The sequence below is a fragment of the Bos indicus x Bos taurus genome, chromosome 8, assembly GCF_003369695.1.
Source record: "Bos indicus x Bos taurus breed Angus x Brahman F1 hybrid chromosome 8, Bos_hybrid_MaternalHap_v2.0, whole genome shotgun sequence".
NCBI classification, from domain to species: Eukaryota; Metazoa; Chordata; class Mammalia; order Artiodactyla; family Bovidae; genus Bos; species Bos indicus x Bos taurus.
Genome location: NC_040083.1, coordinates 94,711,293 through 94,731,551, shown reverse-complemented (window position 1 = coordinate 94,731,551; position 20,259 = coordinate 94,711,293). Strand labels below are relative to the sequence as shown.

The window sequence follows — 20,259 nt, the reverse complement described above, 5'->3', positions numbered from 1 at the left end:
AACCCAGGGATCGAATCCGCCTTTCTTAACATCTCATGCATTGGCAAGCAGGTTCTTTACCTCTAGCACCACCTGGGAAGCCCTGCACTGATGCATCATGGTAAGACCTATTTAAGTGTTAGCCATCATTATTATTGTCGGTCTCGTTCTTACCTCTTTGCCTAATCTGCTTACACCCAGTTGCTGGGAATGATTTGCAAGATATACTTTGTATTCTTTGCTGTCAGTACCATGGGAAAGATCCATTGTTTTTTTTTTTTTCCCCCAGTCAATCAACATATTTTGAGCATTGATTCCCCTGCAGTGTCCTAGATGTGGGACTGCAGAGATGTTAAGGAACCTAAGACTTGATTCATTGAGTCAGATCAGTGCCTAGGAGGGCTGGTGAACACCGGACTCCTTTTAAGTGGCTGTCTTGAAAGGTATATGTCCCGAACATAGCTCTATGAGAGGCAGCATGAGGGGTGCAAAAGCATGTAGGAGTCAGTAGACCTGGGTTCAAACTCTGGTACACTCTTTTACCAGGCTATGGCTCAGAACCTGCCCCAATCTAATGATACCAGCTACCTCACAGAGTTATTGTGAAAATTAAATATTAGAGACAAGGTGTATATAAAATCCCCGGTGCAGAGTAGGTGCTCAATATTGACTGTCACTATTATAAATCTGTAGGCCATGAGCTTATTTTACCTTTATGGAACCTGTTGATATGCTTTGATCATGACTTAGTGGGGTTATTTCTCAGCTGAGCCACTGGTTTCCTAAGTTGGGCAAAACTAGCTGTTCCTCTCAACCCTGCCACTGACTGTCTCTGTGACTTACCCTTCCTTGAGCTTTAGTTTTGTCACATATAAAATGGAGATGATTATGCTTCTCAGGGTTGTTTGCAGGATTAAATGAAATAATCCATTTATAAGGTGCCTGTTACACACTGGACTCTAAATAAGTGGTAGCTACTATTTATCCCCAAAGTGTACATGGCAGTTTCAGAGCTTCAAGGTTGATGACTATCTTACTCATACTCTTTAATTTTGGTTTTATTTTTTGGAGTTCTTTTCTGAATTTATTCACAGTTAAACTGCTTTTTAAAAGTTGTACTCCCTTTTGTTAATATTTGTAAGTGATTTTATTTAGCTGTAAGCTTGGAATGCATACAATTGTGTTCTGCTTCGTTCAGTTACTATTATATGGTTAATAGTATATGTGTTTCATAAACATTGTTGTAATAACTGTATAAGGTTAAGTAGATGTGCCATAATTTAATCATTTCCCTATTGCTGTGCAATTAAGTTGTTTCCAATATTTTCCAATTATACTGTCTAAATGAACGAATAACTAAATGTATGTAGCTTTTTGACATTTTAAACTTAGTTCTGTGGGATGAATTCCTAGGAATATTCTTTGGTCAAAGGGGATAAACATATCTTTTGAATACATATGGCTAAGTTGCTTTCCTAGAGGGCTCAACTGACTTACATTTCCAGCCTTATTGTTTTGTAAACTCCAGTTCATTCTCTCGCTCAACATACATTTTAAAGCCCTTATCTTGAGGCAGGCTTAGAGAGAAAAAGGTGACACCAGGGGAGAAACTCCTGCTGTGCCAAGTGCTGATAGAGGCTCAGGGTACCTGGGGAGCCGCAGAAGGGACCTGCAGCTCAGTTGGTAGAATGTCATTTGAAAGCAACACTGAGTGTTGCTTCTTTGGGATTATTTACAGAAATACTTAGCAAGACCAGCCCATCTTTGGTCTTGGAAATCCCATAGATAGCATGCTTTCTTCCAAAGAAAGACCTATGTGTCTGTTTTTTCCTGATGTGCTATCTAGAGCAAATTATTCTTCATAGTTATATGGTAGCAGTGTTTTTTGTTCAAAAAAAAAAAGTAATACATGCTCATTATGGAAAATTTAGAAAACACAGGAAATGTTTTAAAAAAAATCACCCATACGTGTTCTTACCATCCTAGGACATCCACTGCTGTCATCCATATATTTCCTTCTATAAAGAAGATTTAAAAAAGAATTTAATGTATAACCATATCAAAGGTCTTTGGAATCTAAAATACCAGAAATCCAACAACAAATAAAAAATGAAACCAAGCTGAAGCAAGGTTAAATTAGTTATGATCTATTCATAGTGTGGAGTATCAAGTGGCCATTAAAATCTATATTTTAAGAGAATATTATATGTCATGGGGAACACTCCCAGTATGATATTCAATGAAAAAGCAAAATATAAGATTATATATGCTGTATAATCTTAATTTTGTAGAGAAAAAATATTATTTATGTATGAATAGAAAAGAAAGACAGAAATATTAATGGAGAACCATTATTAGCTTAATTTACTAGGGATTATCTCCAGGAAGTAGGATTAACAGTGATGTATATTTATTTTTTTCTACTTTTCTGTATTTTTTTAATTTTAAATTTTCCGCAATAAAAATATACGGACTTGGGGATCAAAAAAAATCTATTTAAATAAAAGGAAAGATTTCATATCTGTGTTCTCATGGCTTTATGTCTCTGAAGACACAGTTGTAGTTACCCTCACCCACAAGGCCCCGAGGCTCTCCTGGGCTTTTGGTGTTCTTCCTAATTAGAACATTGGAGTCTAGAGCTGAAAGGAATGATAGAGTGAGGCTTCAGGCAGTGGAACTAGCTGTCTGAACACCACAGGTTCAGTTAGATTATGTCTCATGATTTCTATCCTGTCCCTGTGCTTACTTATCCCCTGGTAGCTCACTGAAGCAGATTTCCTTTAGAGAAACCCCATTGCTTTAACCAGTGAATAACACTTACTTACGTTCAGTTGTCATCTAACCCATTGGAGAAGATGGTGACTGGATTTTGACGGATGGGGAAGGACTTTGCACTCTTCCCAGATATTTCCAGCCCTGATGGCACACAGGTCAACATGGAACTGAGTGTGACTTTCCATTGTCCTTTGGAGCCTTCTTCTCAGCCCCACAGGGGGCAACTTCATTTGTTCCTTTAGAGCTGAGCTGGTTTGTATTTAGCATAGCAGTTTGCACAGTCTTCTTTCACCAAATGGTCATAACATACCTGACACTGTGCTAAGGCTGTGGAGGTGCAAAGATGAGTTGATCCAGTGCTTGCTTTCAGGTGCTCATATTGTAGTGAGGAAGCCAGTAACAAAAACAGGATTTCAGGGGCTCAGGGAAACTGTTATGGAGGAGGATTCATGGGTTACTCTGGGAGCACAGCAGAAGGGCTTCCCGCTCTGCCTGAGATTTTAGTAAAGGAAATTGTGCCTGGTTGAGTCTTGAAGGGTGAGTGGAAGTGAGCCAGATGAAGCAGGATGGGAGGCATCTTCCCTTTCTTAGGGGAAACACAGAGGTATGGAATAATAGTAAGGTGTATAAGGTGAGAACTACAAACAGTTCAATATCATTAAAGCTTAGAGCGTGGTAAGAGAGGCCGGATAAGTAGGTTCATTGTTTAATTCATCTTTTCATGGATTTCCAAATGCTCAATAGTGTTAGGCATCCATGTTTGTTTAATTCACAGTGCTTTGTCTTGTTTCCTACTCAGTGTCAACTGTTTCTTGAAGTGGCCTGGCCTCTATTCATCTTCCTGATCCTGATCTCCGTGCGGCTGAGCTATCCACCCTATGAACAACATGAATGTGAGTATGTGAGCATCCCGCCTGAGGCTTACCACTGGCAACCGAAATTCAGGCAAAGGGCAGGGACTAAATGTGACCTTTCCCATAACTCTATCTTTAGGAAACACGGAAAATGGTTTGGAACAGAACAGCTAGGCTTCCGATTATTTGATAAGCCATCAACTCAGGAAACCATTTTCAGCCCTAGTGAATGGTGATAATAGTAGTTATAAAATAGCTGACATCTGTTTCATACATTTTCAATCATGAAAATAAAATAGTCTTACTGATAGCTCAGAGAGGGGTGATTAAAAAAGCTCCCTAAGGCAATACCTTAACATCACTGTCATCTGGTCCCTGCCAGGCTTTTTCACATACATTATGTTTTTATCGCACAGTTGTAAATCATGGGACATATAATTTTAAGCAGCATTTGTGTAGAATATCTCAGATCGACTAATATTATTCCATTTGATTCTCATAACAACCTCGTATAATGGACTTTATCCTTGTGATCATTTGCTTTAATTTCTTAATAAGTAACTAGGGACTCAGAAAAGTTCAGGGGCTTGTCTGAGGTACATCTATTAAGTGACAGCGATGCAATAAAACTCAGGTCATCTGACTCCCAATCATATGTTTGGATGATGGCCTTTTCAGTGAGCATAGAGAATACAATAGTGGCTAAGAACACATGCTCTAGATGTCAGGTTACCTGGTTTGACTCTTGGCTTCAACACAGGTCACCTTGGGCAAGTGACGTAGGTTCTTTTTACTGAGCTTACTCATCTCTATAAAAGGGGAATGATGCTTACCCCATATGTTTGTTGTGGGGCTTCCCTGGTGGCTCAGACAGTAAGGAATCTACCTGCAACACAGGAGACCTGGGTTCAATCCCTGGGTCGGGAAGATTCCCAGAAGGGAATGGTTACCCACTCCAGTATTCTTGCCTAGAGAATTCCATGAACAGTGGAGCCTGGTAGGCTACAGTCCATGGGGTTGCAAAGAACCGACTAACACTTTCATTTTATTTTTTCATGGTTGTTGTGAGTGTTATCCCACAATTTCAATCTTTCTCTCCTGGCTGAGCTTGCTAGATGGATTAACACTGCAAAAGTGCCCCAATCTTAAAGATCAGCATTTGTTGGGGAGTTTAGCTGGGACCTTTATTCTATGGCCCCAGTGACTTTTCCTGTAATTATCCAGCTCCATCCACAGCCCATCAGCCCCATCAGTTCAGTTCAGTTCAGTTCAGTCTCTCAGTCGTGTCCAGCTCTTTGTGACCTCATAGACTGCAGCTATCCAGGCCTTCCTGTCCATCACCACCTCCCAGAACTTGCTTAAACTCATGTCCATTGAGTTGGTGATGCCATCCAACCATCTCATCCTCTGTTGTCCCCTTCTCCTCCCACCTTCAATCTTTTGCAGCATCAGGGTCTTTTCCAATGAATCAGTTCTCACATCAGGTAGCCAAAGTATTGGAGCTTCAGCTCCAGCATAGTCCTTCCTATGAATATTCAGGACTGATTTCCTTTAGGATAGATTGGTTTGATCTCCTTGAAGTCCAAGGGACTCTCAAGAGTCTTCTCCAACACCACAGTTCAAAACCATCAATTCTCTGGTGCTCAGCTTTCTTTATGGTCTCACATCCATACATGACTACTGGAAAAACCATAGCTTTGAATAGATGGGCCTTTGTCAGCAAAGTAATGTCTCTGCTTTTTATTATTCTGTCTAGGTTGGTCATAGCTTTTCTTCCAAGGAGCAAGCAGCTTCTCTAGTAGCTCAGCTGATAAAGAACCAGCCCCATAGGTGTACAGGATACAGTTCTTCAGGGAAGTGGTGGGGCTGGGGTCACATTTGAATTGTGTTCCCAGTCTGATCCCATGTATTTCAGGGCACATACTGACAGTTATTCATCTGCTAATTTGCTACACATTATATATATTCAAGTTAAAAAAAAAACAGTACCTGAAAACATTCTACCAGATGTGATTTTCTGATTTTACCAAAAAGGAAAAGCACATACAAGGAAATATACACTCAATTTGTGGGCCTGGGAGGTAATTCTGCTTTTGTGTTTGGAACCTCAAAGGTTGATGAGCAAATGCACATTTGATTTTATATAAATGTTACCCTAAGCCCTGCTGATGTAACCATTTTAGGGAAAACTCAGCTTTTTCATCTGTTAGGCTAGTCTCTCTCTGGAATTATCACAAGCAAGGAAGGCAGTGTAGTGGAAATCACAGAGTTTAGTATCAGAAAAGTTGGGATTTGTTTGGATGCCACTTCCTGGCTCTGCCACTTACTGAGATTGTGATCTTGGGCAAGTTGTTGAATTTTGACCCAGATCTCTTTGAATCCAGACCACTGATTCTCAGAAATGTTGTGAAATTCCTATACCTAACATAAGACTTTTCAGTTCAGTTCAGTTCAGTCGCTCAGTTGTGTCCAACTCTTTGCGACCCCATGAATCGCAGCATGCCAGGCCTCCCTGTCCATCACCGTCTCCCGGAGTTCACTCAAACTCACATCCATCGAGTCGGTGATGCCATCCAGCCATCTCATCCTTTGTCATCCCCTTTTCCTCCTGCCCCCAATCCCTCCCAGCATCAGAGTCTTTTCCAATAAGTCAACTCTTTGCATGAGGTGGCCAAAGTACTGGAGTTTCAGCTTCAGCATCATTCCTTCCAAAGAAATCCCAGGGCTGATCTCCTTCAGAATGGACTGGTTGCATCTCCTTACAGTCCAAGGGACTCTCAAGAGTCATCTCCAACACAAAAAGCATCAATTCTTCAGCACTCAGCCTTCTTCACAGTCCAACTCTCACATCCATACATGACCACTGGAAAAATCATAGCCTTGACTAGACGAACTTTTGTTGGCAAAGTAATGTCTCTGCTTTTGAATATGCTATCTAGGTTGGTCATAACTTTTCTTCCAAGGAATAAGCGTCTTTTAATTTCATGGCTGCAATCACCATCTGCAGTGATTTTGAAGCCCCCAAAAATAAAGTCTGACAGTGTTTCCACTGTTTCCCCATCTATTTGCCATGAAGTGATGGGACCAGATGCCATGATCTTAGTTTTCTGAATGTTGAGCTTTAAGCCAACTTTCTCACTCTCTTCTTTCACTTTCATCAAGAGGCTTTTTAGTTCCTCTTCACTTTCTGCCATAAGGGTGGTGTCATCTGCATATCTGAGGTTATTGACATTTCTCCTGGCAATCTTGATTCCAGCTTGTGCTTCTTCCAGCCCAGCGTTTCTCATGATGTACTCTGCATATAAGTTAAATAAGCAGGGTGACAATATACAGCCTTGATGTACTCCTTTTCCTATTTGGAACCAGTCTGTTGTTCCATGTCCAGTTCTAACTGTTGCTTCCTGACCTGCATATAGGTTTCTCAAGAGGCAGGTCAGGTGGTCTGGTATTCCCATCTCTTTCAGAATTTTCCACAGTTTATTGTGATAAAACTTTTGCCTTCCATCAATGCAGTTCTTGCAGCTTTATTTCCTGTTCTCAGCACTTTCTAGGGACCTGGCTAGAAGGGCAGAGAGTTAAACTGATGCTTGCAGAGGTGTCTTGTCTCTGGGAGCAAGGGGTTGGTATATAATTCTTCCCCATTAATCTTTCCCAGTTTGACCCAGACCCATGAAAATCCTAATCGCTTCCCTGGATCATGAGAGTCCATCATCCTGTGTACCTGATGCCAAATCCTCATCCTGGTTTTGTCTGGAAATCAGATGGGACATGACACATGGGGAAGGGTGTGCCCACACCCACTGGGCTATAGTCTGAAGCACCTTGTCAGTGTGCTGGACCAGCACCACCCTGTCTTTGGTGCCAGCATTTCCTGGAGGTTAAAAGGGGACAATCCCTTGGTCCTTCGAGTATTTGGTTGGGTTACATAAATCTCCCCTGAATGAGGAGCAGCTGACTCAGGCAAGGGACCTTGTTTGGTTTTCCTTGAACTATTAACAGGGAGATAAGGGGATTAACTGAGTAAATGCTCAAGAGGCCAGAGTCCCTGCAGAGGACCAGATCTTGTTTCATCCTTGTTTTGGATGTTGCTTCTCTGGTTGGTATGTGGACAGAAGAAAAAGACAGATAAAAGGACCCCAGTAAGGAAAGTTATGACCAACCTAGATACCATATTCAAAAGCAGAGACATTACTTTGCCAATAAAGGTCCGTCTAGTCAAGGCTATGGTTTTTCCTGTGGTCATGTATGGATGTGAGAGTTGGACTGTGAAGAAGGCTGAGCACCAAAGAATTGATGCTTTTGAACTGTGGTGTTGGAGAAGATTCTTGAGAGTCCCTTGGACTGCAAGGAGATGCAACCAGTCCATTCTGAAGGAGATCAGCCCTGGGATTTCTTTGGAAGGAATGATGCTAAAGCTGAAACTCCAGTACTTTGGCCACCTCGTGCGAAGAGTTGACTCATTGGAAAAGACTCTGATGCTGGGAGGGATTGGGGGCAGGAGGAGAAGGGGATGACAGAGGATGAGATGGCTGGATGGCATCACTGACTCGATGGACGTGAATCTCAGTGAACTCCTGGAGTTGGTGATGGACAGGGAGGCCTGGCGTGCTGCAATTCATGGGGTCGCAAAGAGTCAGACACGACTGAGCGACTGATCTGAACTGATCTGATTGAAATGCAAAATGTCGCAAGTCCTGGCTATGGGTGAACTTCTGGGGAGACTCTGTTAGCCCATTTGCATGAAAATGTAAACTGAAAAAAATGGGTTTATGCCTTAGAGGGAGGTGGGGGCTGTGAGATGGAAGGAGTGCTCCTAGCTGGGCAGGTGTTGAGGAAGTATTGTTGTAGGCTGGCCACCAAGTGCTGCAGTAACTCTAATGGGCCCATTCGCTGATCCTTACCCTGTGCCAGGGACTCATACTTTGCCTATAAAAACTCATGTAATACTTACTATGGCTCTGTGAAATGGGTTCTATTGTTATCACCATTTTATAGATGAAGAAATTGAGGCTTTAAGGGGTCACTGACTTGACCAAAGTCTCTGTTTAGCAAGTTGCAGAAACTGTTGGTCTAACCCTAAACCCTGTGAAGCTCTATGGCTCTTCACCACCTACAGCCTTGGTTCTTAATGACTGTCAACTCTTTGGGGGTCACAGGTAATCCTGAGAATATGATGAGTGCTGGAGCCTCGGCCTTTCTGTCACAGGAATCCACACATGCTTGGACTCAAGTTAAGAGACTCAGGTTCCAGGGCACATTTATCTTGATCTGCTTAAGCAACTCCATGGCTCATGTCCATGAACCAAACTGTATTTTGATGCCTCTCACAAGTCCCTGTACATGCAGTCCTGCTGTTTGTAAGAAGCTCCTCTGTAGTGAAGGGAAGGGAAAGAGAGGAGATGGCCTGCAAGAGGGGGCTTGTTGTTTTGGTGGATAGAGAAGCAGCAACAGCAGCTAATGTAGCTTCACAGATGACATTTGATCCTAAGTCAGCACCTTCATCGAGTGCCTTTGAGGAGCTTGGGAACTAGTAGAGAAGGTGAACAGAGGTCCACAGGGGACAGTAATGGGGGTGATGAGAAGAACCAACAGATAAAGGAGTTGTTCAGTTGCTAAGTCATGTCCAACTCTTTGTGACCCCATGGATTGCAGCGCACCAGGCTCCTCTGTCCTTCACTGTCTCCCGGAGTTTACTCAGATTCATGTCCGTTGTGTTGGTGATGCCATCCAACCATCTCATCCTCTGTTGCTTCTTCTCCTCCTGCCTTCAGTCTTTCTCAGGATCAGGGTCTTTTGCAATGAGTCAGCTCTTTGCATCAGGTGGTCAGAGTATTAGAGCTTCAACTTCAGCATCAGTCCTTCCAATGAATATTCAGGGTTGATTTCCTTTAGGATTGACTGGTTTGATCTCCTTGCTGTCCAAGGGACTCTTAGGAGTCTTCTCCACAACCACAATTTGAAAGCATCAATTCTTTGGCGCTCAGCCTTCTTTATGGTCCAGCTCTCACATCCATGACTACTGGAAAAACCATAGCTCTGACTATATGGACCTTTGTCAGCAAAATGATGTCTCTACTTTCTAATATAATGTCTAGGTTTGTCATAGCTTTTCTTCCAAGGAGCAAGCATCTTTTAATTTCATGGCTGCAGTCACCATCCACAGTGATTTTGGAGCCCAAGAAAATAAAATCTGTCACTGGTTCCATTGTTTCCCCTTCTATTTGCCATAAAGTGATGGGACTGGATGCCATGATCTTAGTTTTTTTTTTTTTTTTTTTTTAATATTGAGTTGTAAAGGAGACCACAGGTATAAGGCAAGGAACATGACTGAGATCACAGAAGCATGGGTTCTACCCCTGGTTCTGCCCACTGAGTCCCTGAGTGTTCTTCATCAGCCACTTTATCTCACGATGGTTTCTTCTTTCAAATATGAAGGAAGAGGATTAAGTCATCACCAGGGTCTCTCTGTGTCTCAAAAGGGTGAAGTGGGTGGTGGAAGGTGAAGGAATGAGGGTCTCATACTTGCTGCCCTCCAGGCACCTTCTGTGTACGATCTGGTCACTTCTCCAAAGCTGGTGTCATGAATCCAACCCTACAGATGATGTCAGGCAGATTAAGAACTGCTATCTGATGCCACATTTCCCACTCATGATCAGTCTATGGTGGCAGATTTCTGGGATTCAGAGAATGGGACAGGTTTGGGATGGAACAATGTTTGGGTGGAACCAAAAGAGAAAAAGATTGCTATCAAGTCCCAAATCCTTCAAAGTATTAATGTTTCTCCTTGTGTTTTTCTCTTCCTCAATTTCAACAGGCCACTTTCCAAACAAAGCCATGCCTTCTGCAGGAACACTTCCTTGGGTTCAGGGGATTATCTGTAACGCCAATAACCCCTGTTTCCGTTATCCAACTCCTGGTGAGGCTCCGGGAGTTGTTGGAAACTTTAACAAGTCCATGTAAGTACCGGATCAGGTTTTCTTTCCCAAACTTGTCAGTTAATACTTCTTCTTTCCTTTCTCAGACTCCGGGGAATTTTAAATGGTTGGGTTTGAGTGAAGGTGCTTTTGTGAAGGTTTATGTGATAAAGTCCAAAGAATGAGACCAGGGAGAATTGCTGCCAAAATTTAAAACATTGTAAGCTCATTTTGGTAGATTTTTTATATAGCTGACAGTTCTGTGGTTGGGGGCCTTTCCTTAAAAAACTGGCAGGTTAGAGAGGTAGGGAGAGGGGAGGAGAGGGTGAGATGTAAGGAAAGAGTAACATGGAAACTTACATTACCATATATAAAATAGTTAGCCAATGGGAATTTGCTGTATGGCTCAGGAAACTCAAACAGGGACTCTGTATCAACCTGGAGGGGTAGGGTGGGGAGGGAGATGGGAGGGAGCTTCAAAAGGGAGGGGATATATGTATACTTATGGTTGATTCATGCTGAAGTTTGACAGAAAACAGCAAAATTCTGTAAAGCAATTATCCTTCAATAAAAAAAATAATTAAAGAAAAAGAAAAAAACCCCCAAAAACCTGGCAGGTAAGTAGAGAAGGGAGACACGCACATCAGCCTCATGCATTAATGAGCAAACACTTATTTAGCAAACGTTTATTGTGTGTGGGAGACCGCTGGTCCAGAAGTTGGGATATAGAGGTGTGTAGAGGATGTGGCCTGTCCTCAGGGAGCTTAGCCAAGGCTGGGGGAGCTTGGTCCTTTCTGCTCCCGGATCTCCTTTCTTCCTTCATGGGTGCCCTGTCACACTGCAGTGTCTGTCCTTCTGTCTACAGGTCTTTTTTGGCCCTGGGTGTAAGCTCCCTGAAGGGCATCTTTCATCACTTTTGTATTCCTGGCTCATGGTTTCAACAACAGACATAGGTAGGGCTGAGTAAGTGTTTGCCAAATGAGCCATTGAAGATTCTTGGAAGACACAGAAGCATGGCAGGAGTTAGAAAGGACTAAAGGCTGCAGGAGACGCAGCAGGACAGTTCTGAGGAGACTGAGCCAGGCAGGCAGGGCTCCATCACAGCATGCGTGGGCCTTAGGCTTCGAGACTTTCATGAGCCCCTTTTTCCGTGAAACAGCATTAAAAATTTTATTTTTTAACTGTGTTGGGTATAAAGATTAGTATATTCCGGACTAAATTAATGATATGCATTCATTCAGAAATTTTTTCCTGATTTTAAAAGAAATTTAAAAATGTTGTGGACCCCTAAGTGTATCCTGGGCCTTAGGTACTGTGTCTGCTGTGTTTCATGGATAAGTTGGTCCTGGGGGCCTGTGTGTGTGTGTGTGTGTGTTTGCACGCGCATGTGCATGTGAGGGAGCGCTTCCTGCAGAGGCAGCATGTGGACTGGGCCTTGAAGGCTGGTAAGGTTTGGTTGTACGGATACATGAGGATGAGTGTTTGGGGCAGGGTGGGTGGGTGGATGGGTGGGTTGGAGCATAGCATCTCAGAGGCTGGGTGAGGGGGCAGCTGGAGTGGGTCAGGGGTGGCCTGCAGGGTCCCTGCAGCCAAGCTGGGTGTTCCTGGCAGATACTTTGTTCGAACTGGAGAGACAGCTGGTCTAACCAGGACGTTTCTGCTTTTCTTGCTCCCCCTGCAGTGTGTCTCGCCTGTTCTCAGACGCTCGGCGGCTTCTCTTGTACAGCCACAGAGACACCAGCATGAAGGACATACGCAAAGTTTTGAAGACGTTATACCAGATCGAGCGTTTCAGCTCACGTAAGCAAAATCCGTCTGTGAATTGGCTCATAATCGGAAATGAACCTGCACCGGGGAGAGACAGCAGCTGACGCGTCCTGGCACTTGTTCCTTTTAGCTCTTCCCTGTGGGGTTTTCCTCCTCAGTGGCTAGGCTGTAAGGCCTCTCTGCAGGATGTATTTGAGAAGAAAATACAGAGATTATGAGTGCCCTGGCCTCCTCTGGGGACATAAAAGAAACCCCCTAGAGAGGAATGGCACTGGCCTGGCTTATGGACAGTTGGGGTGCAGGTTGCTGCCAACCTCATTTTATGGAGATGGCCATATGGTTGCCGTGAATGGGCAGATGCTTCTGTGCATATAAGAGCAGATAAAGTTGCAACTTGATATGGATAAGTGAAAGTTAAGCATTCACTTCTAAAAGAAAAACTCAGTTCATCATCCCGCTAGTCATTTGATTTAGTCAATGAGCATTTGAACCTCTGATCTCTAAAAAGTGACATGCTTATCTCTGATCTGGTGAGGGCCTGGGCAGTTTATTGCCATCTAGGAAGTGGCTGAGAGCAGGCAGCCTGCTGGCCGAGGCGCTGGCTGCAGAAGTCACCATGGAGCAGCCTTCCAGGCAGTGGCCAACCAGGGGATGGGGGTGGTGGGAGCATGCCCCCAGGTGTGGGTTGTGATGGCCTGCATGGTCTGTAGAGAATTCAGAAGCGGTAATGAAGCTGACTAAGAGTCAGTCGCTTTTTATCGTCTCCATGCACTGGTGGTTCTAAACAGTGTTGAGTGATAAATTACCCCATCACCAGTCAGCTGCCACCACTGCTCCAGGAAAGTGCTTTTTTCTTAGTTCGGTGTTTGGGAGGAATAGGTGGGCTGGCTTTTGCTGAGAGGCCTCCCAGTTTGCTATCCACTTGGTGAAAACAGAAATAGTGTAAAGTGCTGGAGTTTAAACCAGGCTTGTATTGGAGCTTTCTCTTGGGTGGCTGGACTGTGCTTTACCTGGAGGCAAACTGTATGGGAAGTGGTGAGCGGGAGGTGTCGTTTCACAAGAAAAACAAGTGTGGCCGTGCCTGGGCTCCGGGTCAGCTCTGAGGAGCTTGCAGCTGCTCTGCTCCTAGGTGCATGGCCAGGCCATCTGGATGCCATTTCCTTGCCCTGTAGGCCCCCATCCTGCACACCTGTCTGTCCCAGCACAGGACGCAGAGAGACAACCACCACCACTCAAGGCATTTGTCTTTCCTGATCTGCAGGGGGCCCCCTGCCTGGTAGACCAGAGGCAGTCAGGGTTATTTCTTCTACTGCAGAGACAGCGGGACCCAGAGGAAAGAGTGCTACAGTGTATTATTTTGTAGCTTGGTGACTTTGTGAATAAGTCCTTTCAGGCCTTTTGGGGCCACACTTCTCAGCTGTAAAATGGAGCCAGTAGGAGAACTTTAGCTCATAGGATTGTTGTGAGGAGTAGAGGAGTTGAAACATGTAACTGCTTAAAAACTGCATCTGGCACCAAGTAAACACTTAATGAATATGAGCTATGATGATTTTGGAGTGCTATCTTGGCCAGGATGTTTAACCTCTCCACGCCTGAATTTCTTCAGCTATGAATAATAGGTAACTTGCAGTGTGAACTGTGAACCTCACACAGTGTCTGGCGCATAGTAGATGTTCAATAAACAGGAGCCGATTTTACTCCTGTGCATCAGTAATGTATTTCTGAGCACCTGGCCTTGTTCTTCTGCCTTCCACTGCATGGCTGGAGAAAGGGACTGTGAATGGGGCACAGGGCGGGGAGTAGTTTCAGATCTCGGTGGGTGCTTCCTAAGACACATATAAACTAGAGACATGAGTCAGGGTTGAGAAAAGAAGCCAAACCTGCATTCAAACAACTTTCTCTCCACAGCTCTGAAGAGAGATCTCTGATTATGGTTGTCTCCTGTCACAGCTTATCTCTCCGTTCACCTTTGTCTGCCCTGCAGCTACTTCTTAGGGCCACTTCTGCCCTGCAGCTTCCACCTTTCTTGGCTCTCTTATAGCGCTGAGCCCAGCCTCAGTCCAGAGGGAGATGTAGAGAAATGTTGCTTCTTCCGAGGTGGAATCAGTAACTTTTTGCTGAATTTGAATAACACTCTAGATTTCAGAGGGGTTTCCCAGGTGGCACCAGTGGTAAAGAACCCGCCTAACAATGCAGGAGATGTAAGAGACGTGGCTTTGATCCCTGGGTCAGGAAGATCCCCTGGAGGAGGGCATAGCAACCCACTCCAGTATTCTTGACTGGAAAATCCCATGGACAGAGGAGCCTGGAGGGGCCTGGAGGGCTATAGTCCATAGGGTCACAAAGAATCAGACACGACTGAAGTGACTTAGCACGCACACATGCATGCACTATATTTCAGAGAGTCCAAGGCTGGGGTATATCAGTGTAGATCCTGACTTGGAGACCTCTGTTTCTCTGCAGTGAAAGCCCTACTCAGAGCATGATGGGCTCAGCTCTCTTGTGCTGTCACACTGCAGATGGACAGGATCTTTGGTTGGATTCCTGCCCCCATCAACTTTCTCTGCCTACCCCAGGGATGGCAGGTGGCAGGGACCTGCCTCTCCCACAGCAGCTCATTTTGGGTATTGGCAGAATACCCAAAATTAGAATATTGGTATTCTAATTATCAGAATATATTCACTGATCTTCCGTACCTCCCAGAGAAAGAGGCTAACCTATTTCCCTTGAAGTGTTTATAGACAACTCTTGTGTTTCTTTCCCTCTCTTCCTGAAATCTGTTGTCTTTTTAGGCTAAAAGTCCTCCATTCCTCTTCTGGAATGTCTACCACACCCCCCACTTCCTGATTTCTGCCTCTCAGAGGAGGCAGTTGGTTGTGTTTCAGTGTTTGTCTTTCTTGAAGTTTATCAGAAATTACAACAGTCTTCCAGCACAGAGCAGGAAGGGACTTTCACTCTCTTGCTCTGAGCACCATATTTCTGTAATGTAGCCTTGGATTGCATGAGGCTTTTTGGCATCCACGTCACACAGTTGACTCATTCACCACGTGCAGTCAACCTGAGCTGCAGAGCCTTTTAAATACAGAGTATCGCAAGTTACTTGTTCTCCATTTCTGAATTGTGCTGTTGGCTTTTGAACCTAAAGGGAGAATATCTATCTCTTTTCTGTTTTACATTTTTAGATTCCCTATGTCATCTCTTCCTACTCAAACTGTTTCAGATTCTGTTTCTGCCATGTATTATATTTACTAGTGCTGCTTGTTCCCTGTCATGTAGAAATTTGATAAATAGCTCTCTTTGTTCTCATCCAAGTCGTTGGTGGTTGTGGGACCAGCGTTGGAGGTTTGGATCAGTCTGCTGGAGACTAACAGCCCCTTTGGACAGTGCCATTCAGGCTGTTACAGACCTACCAACCCATGTCGTCTTTGTGCTGGGCACCAGGCTCCTGTGATCTGGTTAGAGGACTTGTCTTGTTCTTCCTTTTCACTTCACCTGCTAACTCCATTGATACATCCATGGATAATTTGTGGATAGGGGGATGTCTGCTCAAATACTCTTTTCTAGTCCCATGGTTTACTGGGCTAGGGCATTGTTTTATTTCCACTTGTTGGATGAGACCTTAGACGTCCGTTAGTTCATTTATAGACAAATGGGTTGATTGAATCAAATGTTCAGCCAGTATTTATTGAACACTTGTATGTCCCAACCAGTGTTCTAGGTGCTGAGACATAGAGGTGTACAGAACAAATATGGCCCCTGTCCATATGGAGCTTCTATTCTAGAAAAAAGACTGTGATCCAGCCAGGGGTGGGGGAGGGACTTTCCCAAATTTCCATAGCTACCGGAGGGATATTCTGGGAATGGAATACAGCTAAAGCTCTGCTGCTCCATGCAGTGCTCTTTCTACAGTGCTCTCTCATTCTGTTCTAGCTGTTCCATTAATCTCCCACCTGGGAAGATCTCCAGTTCAAGAGTTAAGTCACAGTCAAGCTGTCATATCCTTGAAACCATCCTTATAAGCACGTGCAGGAAGCTTTACAGAGGGGCCTCACTCAGTTTTCTCATCACTGGAACTTTTTGGACATTTTGTTTTCTTCCTAAATGTATATCCATCCCGGTTGGACAGGGATTAAATTACGTTTGGGAGTCTAGGTGAGGAGCATTCACTCTTCTTAAGTCCCCGTCATGACTCCAACCCAGTGGAAATGTAAAAGTTGCACAAGTTCTCAAAAGCTCTAGAAAAAGTGACAGGTCTAGATTCTGTCTTTCTGAGATGCAGTCTGGCAAGAAAGAGCATTTCTTTAAGTGAATCTTGTATGATATCTGAGATGGTTTTGAGCAGTACACAGATGACAACTTTTAATTTTAACTCACCTCAAAATAATTTCACAGTATTATTGCTTATGAGGCTGTTAAATAGGGAAAAATTACTTAAAGTTAATTTAAAGACAATATCATTTTATGTGGGTGTGGTGAAACTTGTGTGAGTAGTTTTGTAGAGATGGGAGACTGGAAATTGCTGCTGTAAAAGAAAGCATTTTGGGTTTTGTATTAAGATTTGTTTGGGAGGTGTGATGTCACCAAGATGGTAAAAATAGGTCTTTGCTGACTTTGCTCCCCCCACAAAAAGAATCCTTTGGGGAACAAAATCAGGCTCTGTCCCTCATTAAGTGTGAAACTTGGGCATGCTTTGATTTATTCTGACCCTCAGTTTACCTGAAAAATGGAGATCAGGTATTCTGTGGGTTGTGTGTAGTTGCTCAGTCGTGTCTGATTCTTTGGACTGTAGCCCGCCAGGCTCCTCTGTCCATGGGGATTCTCCAGGCAAGAATACTGGAGTGGGTTGCCATGCCCTTCTCCAGGGGATCCTCCCAAACCAGGGATCGAAACCATTTCTCCCGCCTTGCGGGAGGATTCTTTACTATCTGAGCCACCAGGGAAGCCCTGTGGGTTGTTGAACATTACATCAGATGACATTGTGTGGATGGATGACTGATAGCGAGGTCATAGCACACAGCTGACATGGAATTAATCTGAGTCAGTTTACCTCCCCATCTGTTTCTGGCTACCTGTTTGGCTTTGCCAGTTTGTTAATCTTATTTGGGCCTCAGCTTCCCTTGCCTTGAAATTGGGACTTCGGCGAAATAACCTGAACATATTGCCTCTTGGAAACTTGGTACCTGGGTGGGGGATCACCTGGGACTGAGCAGTGCTGTGGGCTGGCCCCTGCTTGTGGCCCCTGGAGGGCAGGGTTGGGCCTTGTTTGTAACTCTGTCCCAAGCATCAGCAAGATAGCACAGTACAATCAGGCACAAGGCAAGCAGCCAGGGAATCTTTGCGGAATGAAGGTGAGAGATGATACCTGTCCTTTCTCCTTCACAGAGTATTTTGAGGGTCAAATGAAAGCACCTTGAAAAGTATAAAATCCCAGCACATGTCATTTTCAAGTTGATCCATTGTGTGAACCCAGGTCCCCAGGGGTTTCAATTAATAATAATGACAAAAAAGTCTTAAGAACAATCTTGGCTTGCTTTGCTTTCTTCTACAAGGTTTACTTTCCAGAAAAAGTGAAGATGCTCAGTTGTGTCCGACTGGGATCCCATGGACTCCTCTGTCTATGGAATTTTCCAGGCAAGAATACTGGAGTGGGTTACCATTTCCTAGAAAGCCTGCTATGAGTCTTGAAGTGGATTGAAGTGGATTTACTGAGAAGCTAAAGGAGTTTCACTTTCAGAACTCCTTTCCAAGGCCCTGGTAGGGATCTCAGCAATCAAAACTTGCCGAAGTAGGATGTTTAAAAAATACTGTTTTTCTTAAAGAGAGCCCTCTAAACTGTGTCAGCCTCAGGCTTCACACAGCAGCCCTCCAGAGACTTTGGGGCATGGGAAGGACTGTCTTCTTCCCTGGCCTCTTCCTCCACACCACCCTCCAGGCTTGTGCACCACTCCAGCCTCCTCTTGGGAATCAGGCATTTTCCAGTGGAATGACCAGCAGGCTGGCCAGAACTAAGGCCTTTTGGATGGGGCCAGAGCTGCTCAGATCAGGACTGGGCTGGGGAAGGAGGTGTCCCTTTGTTTTCTTCTTCACCTTTTACTGTTTATTTCCTTTGTGCTGTGCTGTGCTTAGTTGCTCAGTTGTGTGCAACTCTTTGTGACCCCATGGAGTGTAGCTGGCCAGGCTTCTCTGTCCATGGGGATTCTCTAGGCAAGAATACTGGAGTGGGTTGCCCTCCTCCAGGGGATCTTTCCAACCCAAGGATCAAACCCAGGTCTCCGGCATTGCAGGCAGATTCTTTACTATCTGAGCCACGAGGGAAGTCCTTATTTCCTTTAGAACTATTTAAAATGAGTTGCTCACTGATACCTAATGGGCTCATTAGCTTGCTTCCTGCTGGATGTTTCTGCTCTAACATTGATTTTGCTCCAGTGCCTTGCTCCTTTCTTGAATCCTGGCATCTGGACTACAGCTTTCCTTCATCTCCATGGCAACATGGGCTTGGACCCTCTCGAGTTTATACCATATGTAGTGGTTAATGACTTCCCTGGTGGCTCAGACGGTAAAGCATCTGTCTACAATGTGGGAGACCTGGGTTCGATCCCTGAGTCAGGAAGTTCCATGGAGAAGGAAATGGCAACCCACTCCAGTACTCTTGACTAGAAAATCCCATGGATGGAGGAGCCTGGTGTCCATGGGGTCGCAAAGAGTCGGACACGACTGAGCGACTTCACTTCACTTCACTTCACTTCAGTGGTTAATACTTCCTACTTGGCTGGAAGTTGGGAGGGGCGCCTCCTGGGGTGGGCCACCCTCACATCTCCTGCAAGAAGTTCCCCAGCTCGCCACTGTCTCTCATTTTCGTAGGTAGCTGGGCTCTTGTCTCCTGGGTTCTTGTCTCTTGTCTCTTAACCCTAGATGCTCCCTCAGCCTCCCCATTTCTTATGCTGGTCCAGGGACAATTCCTTGGCGTGAAGTTGTTGTTCAGTTGCTCGGTTGTGTCCAACTCTTTGTGACCCCATGGACTGCAGCATGCCAGGCTTTCCTATCCTTCACTATCTTCTGGAATTTGCTCAAACTCATGTCTATTGAGTTGGTGGTGCCATCCAACCATCTCATCCTCTGTCGACCCTTTCTCCTCATGCCCGTAATCTTTCCCAGCATCAGGGGCTTTTCTAAAGAGTCAGTTCTTTTCATCAGGTGGCCAAAGTATTGGAGCTTCAGCTTCAGCATCAGTCCTTCCAATGAATATTCAGGGCTGATCTCCTTTAGGATTGACTGGTTGGATCTCCTTGCAGTCCAAGGGACTCTCAAGAGTCTTCTCCTTCTTGGCTTGAGGAGGCACTGTTGTTTCTCTATCATTATCCACGGTGGCCTGGTGCAGTGGACAGGGCTCTGGCTTCTGTCCTGTAGCTGGAGGGCCAGACCCCAATCTCCCCTGTGCATGAGATTCAGCAGCTTTCATTCTCAGCCAAGATCTTAGGTCTCTATGTGTCTGGCCCTGTCTCACATTATAGCCATAGCAGTCCTTTTAACAGAAGCCCAGTAGGTACTAGGGCTTCCTTTGTGGCTCAGCTGGTGAAGAATCCACCTGCAATGTGGGAGACCTGGGTTCAATCCCTAGGTTGGGAATATCCCCTGGAGAAGGGAAATGCTACCCTCTCCAGTGTTCTGGCCTAGAGAATTCCATGGACTATATAGTCCATGGGGTCACAAAGAGTCAGACACAACTGAGCACTTTTGCTCACTCACTCAGTAGGTGCTATGTGGGACTTCAGAAGATCGTTTTTCTGGACCTGCTGAATTGGACCAAGTGAGGTAGGTGGGGACAGTTAAGGGAGGTCTTTCAGGCTTTACTTAGGCTGCCAGGTCACACGTTTCTGAGGATGCCATGTATACCACAGTCCGTGTGAATGACACTTCCCATGAGAACAGTGCTCCATGAAGTTGGGCGCCTTAGCTCAGCTTCCCCTGAT

At 44.7% G+C, this 20,259-nt stretch overlaps 1 protein-coding gene across 2 annotated transcripts in view; it reads left to right on the top strand.

Moving 5' to 3' along the window:
- ABCA1 (ATP binding cassette subfamily A member 1) overlaps nucleotides 1-20,259 on the top strand; it is a 137,963-nt gene that overhangs the window by 31,628 nt on the left and 86,076 nt on the right. For both annotated transcript variants that reach the window (XM_027550430.1, XM_027550431.1), the window contains exons 3-5: nucleotides 3,554-3,647; nucleotides 10,423-10,564; nucleotides 12,204-12,322. In XM_027550430.1, the coding sequence (XP_027406231.1) occupies nucleotides 3,554-3,647; nucleotides 10,423-10,564; nucleotides 12,204-12,322 (355 nt within the window). The remainder of the gene's footprint in view (nucleotides 1-3,553; nucleotides 3,648-10,422; nucleotides 10,565-12,203; nucleotides 12,323-20,259) is intronic.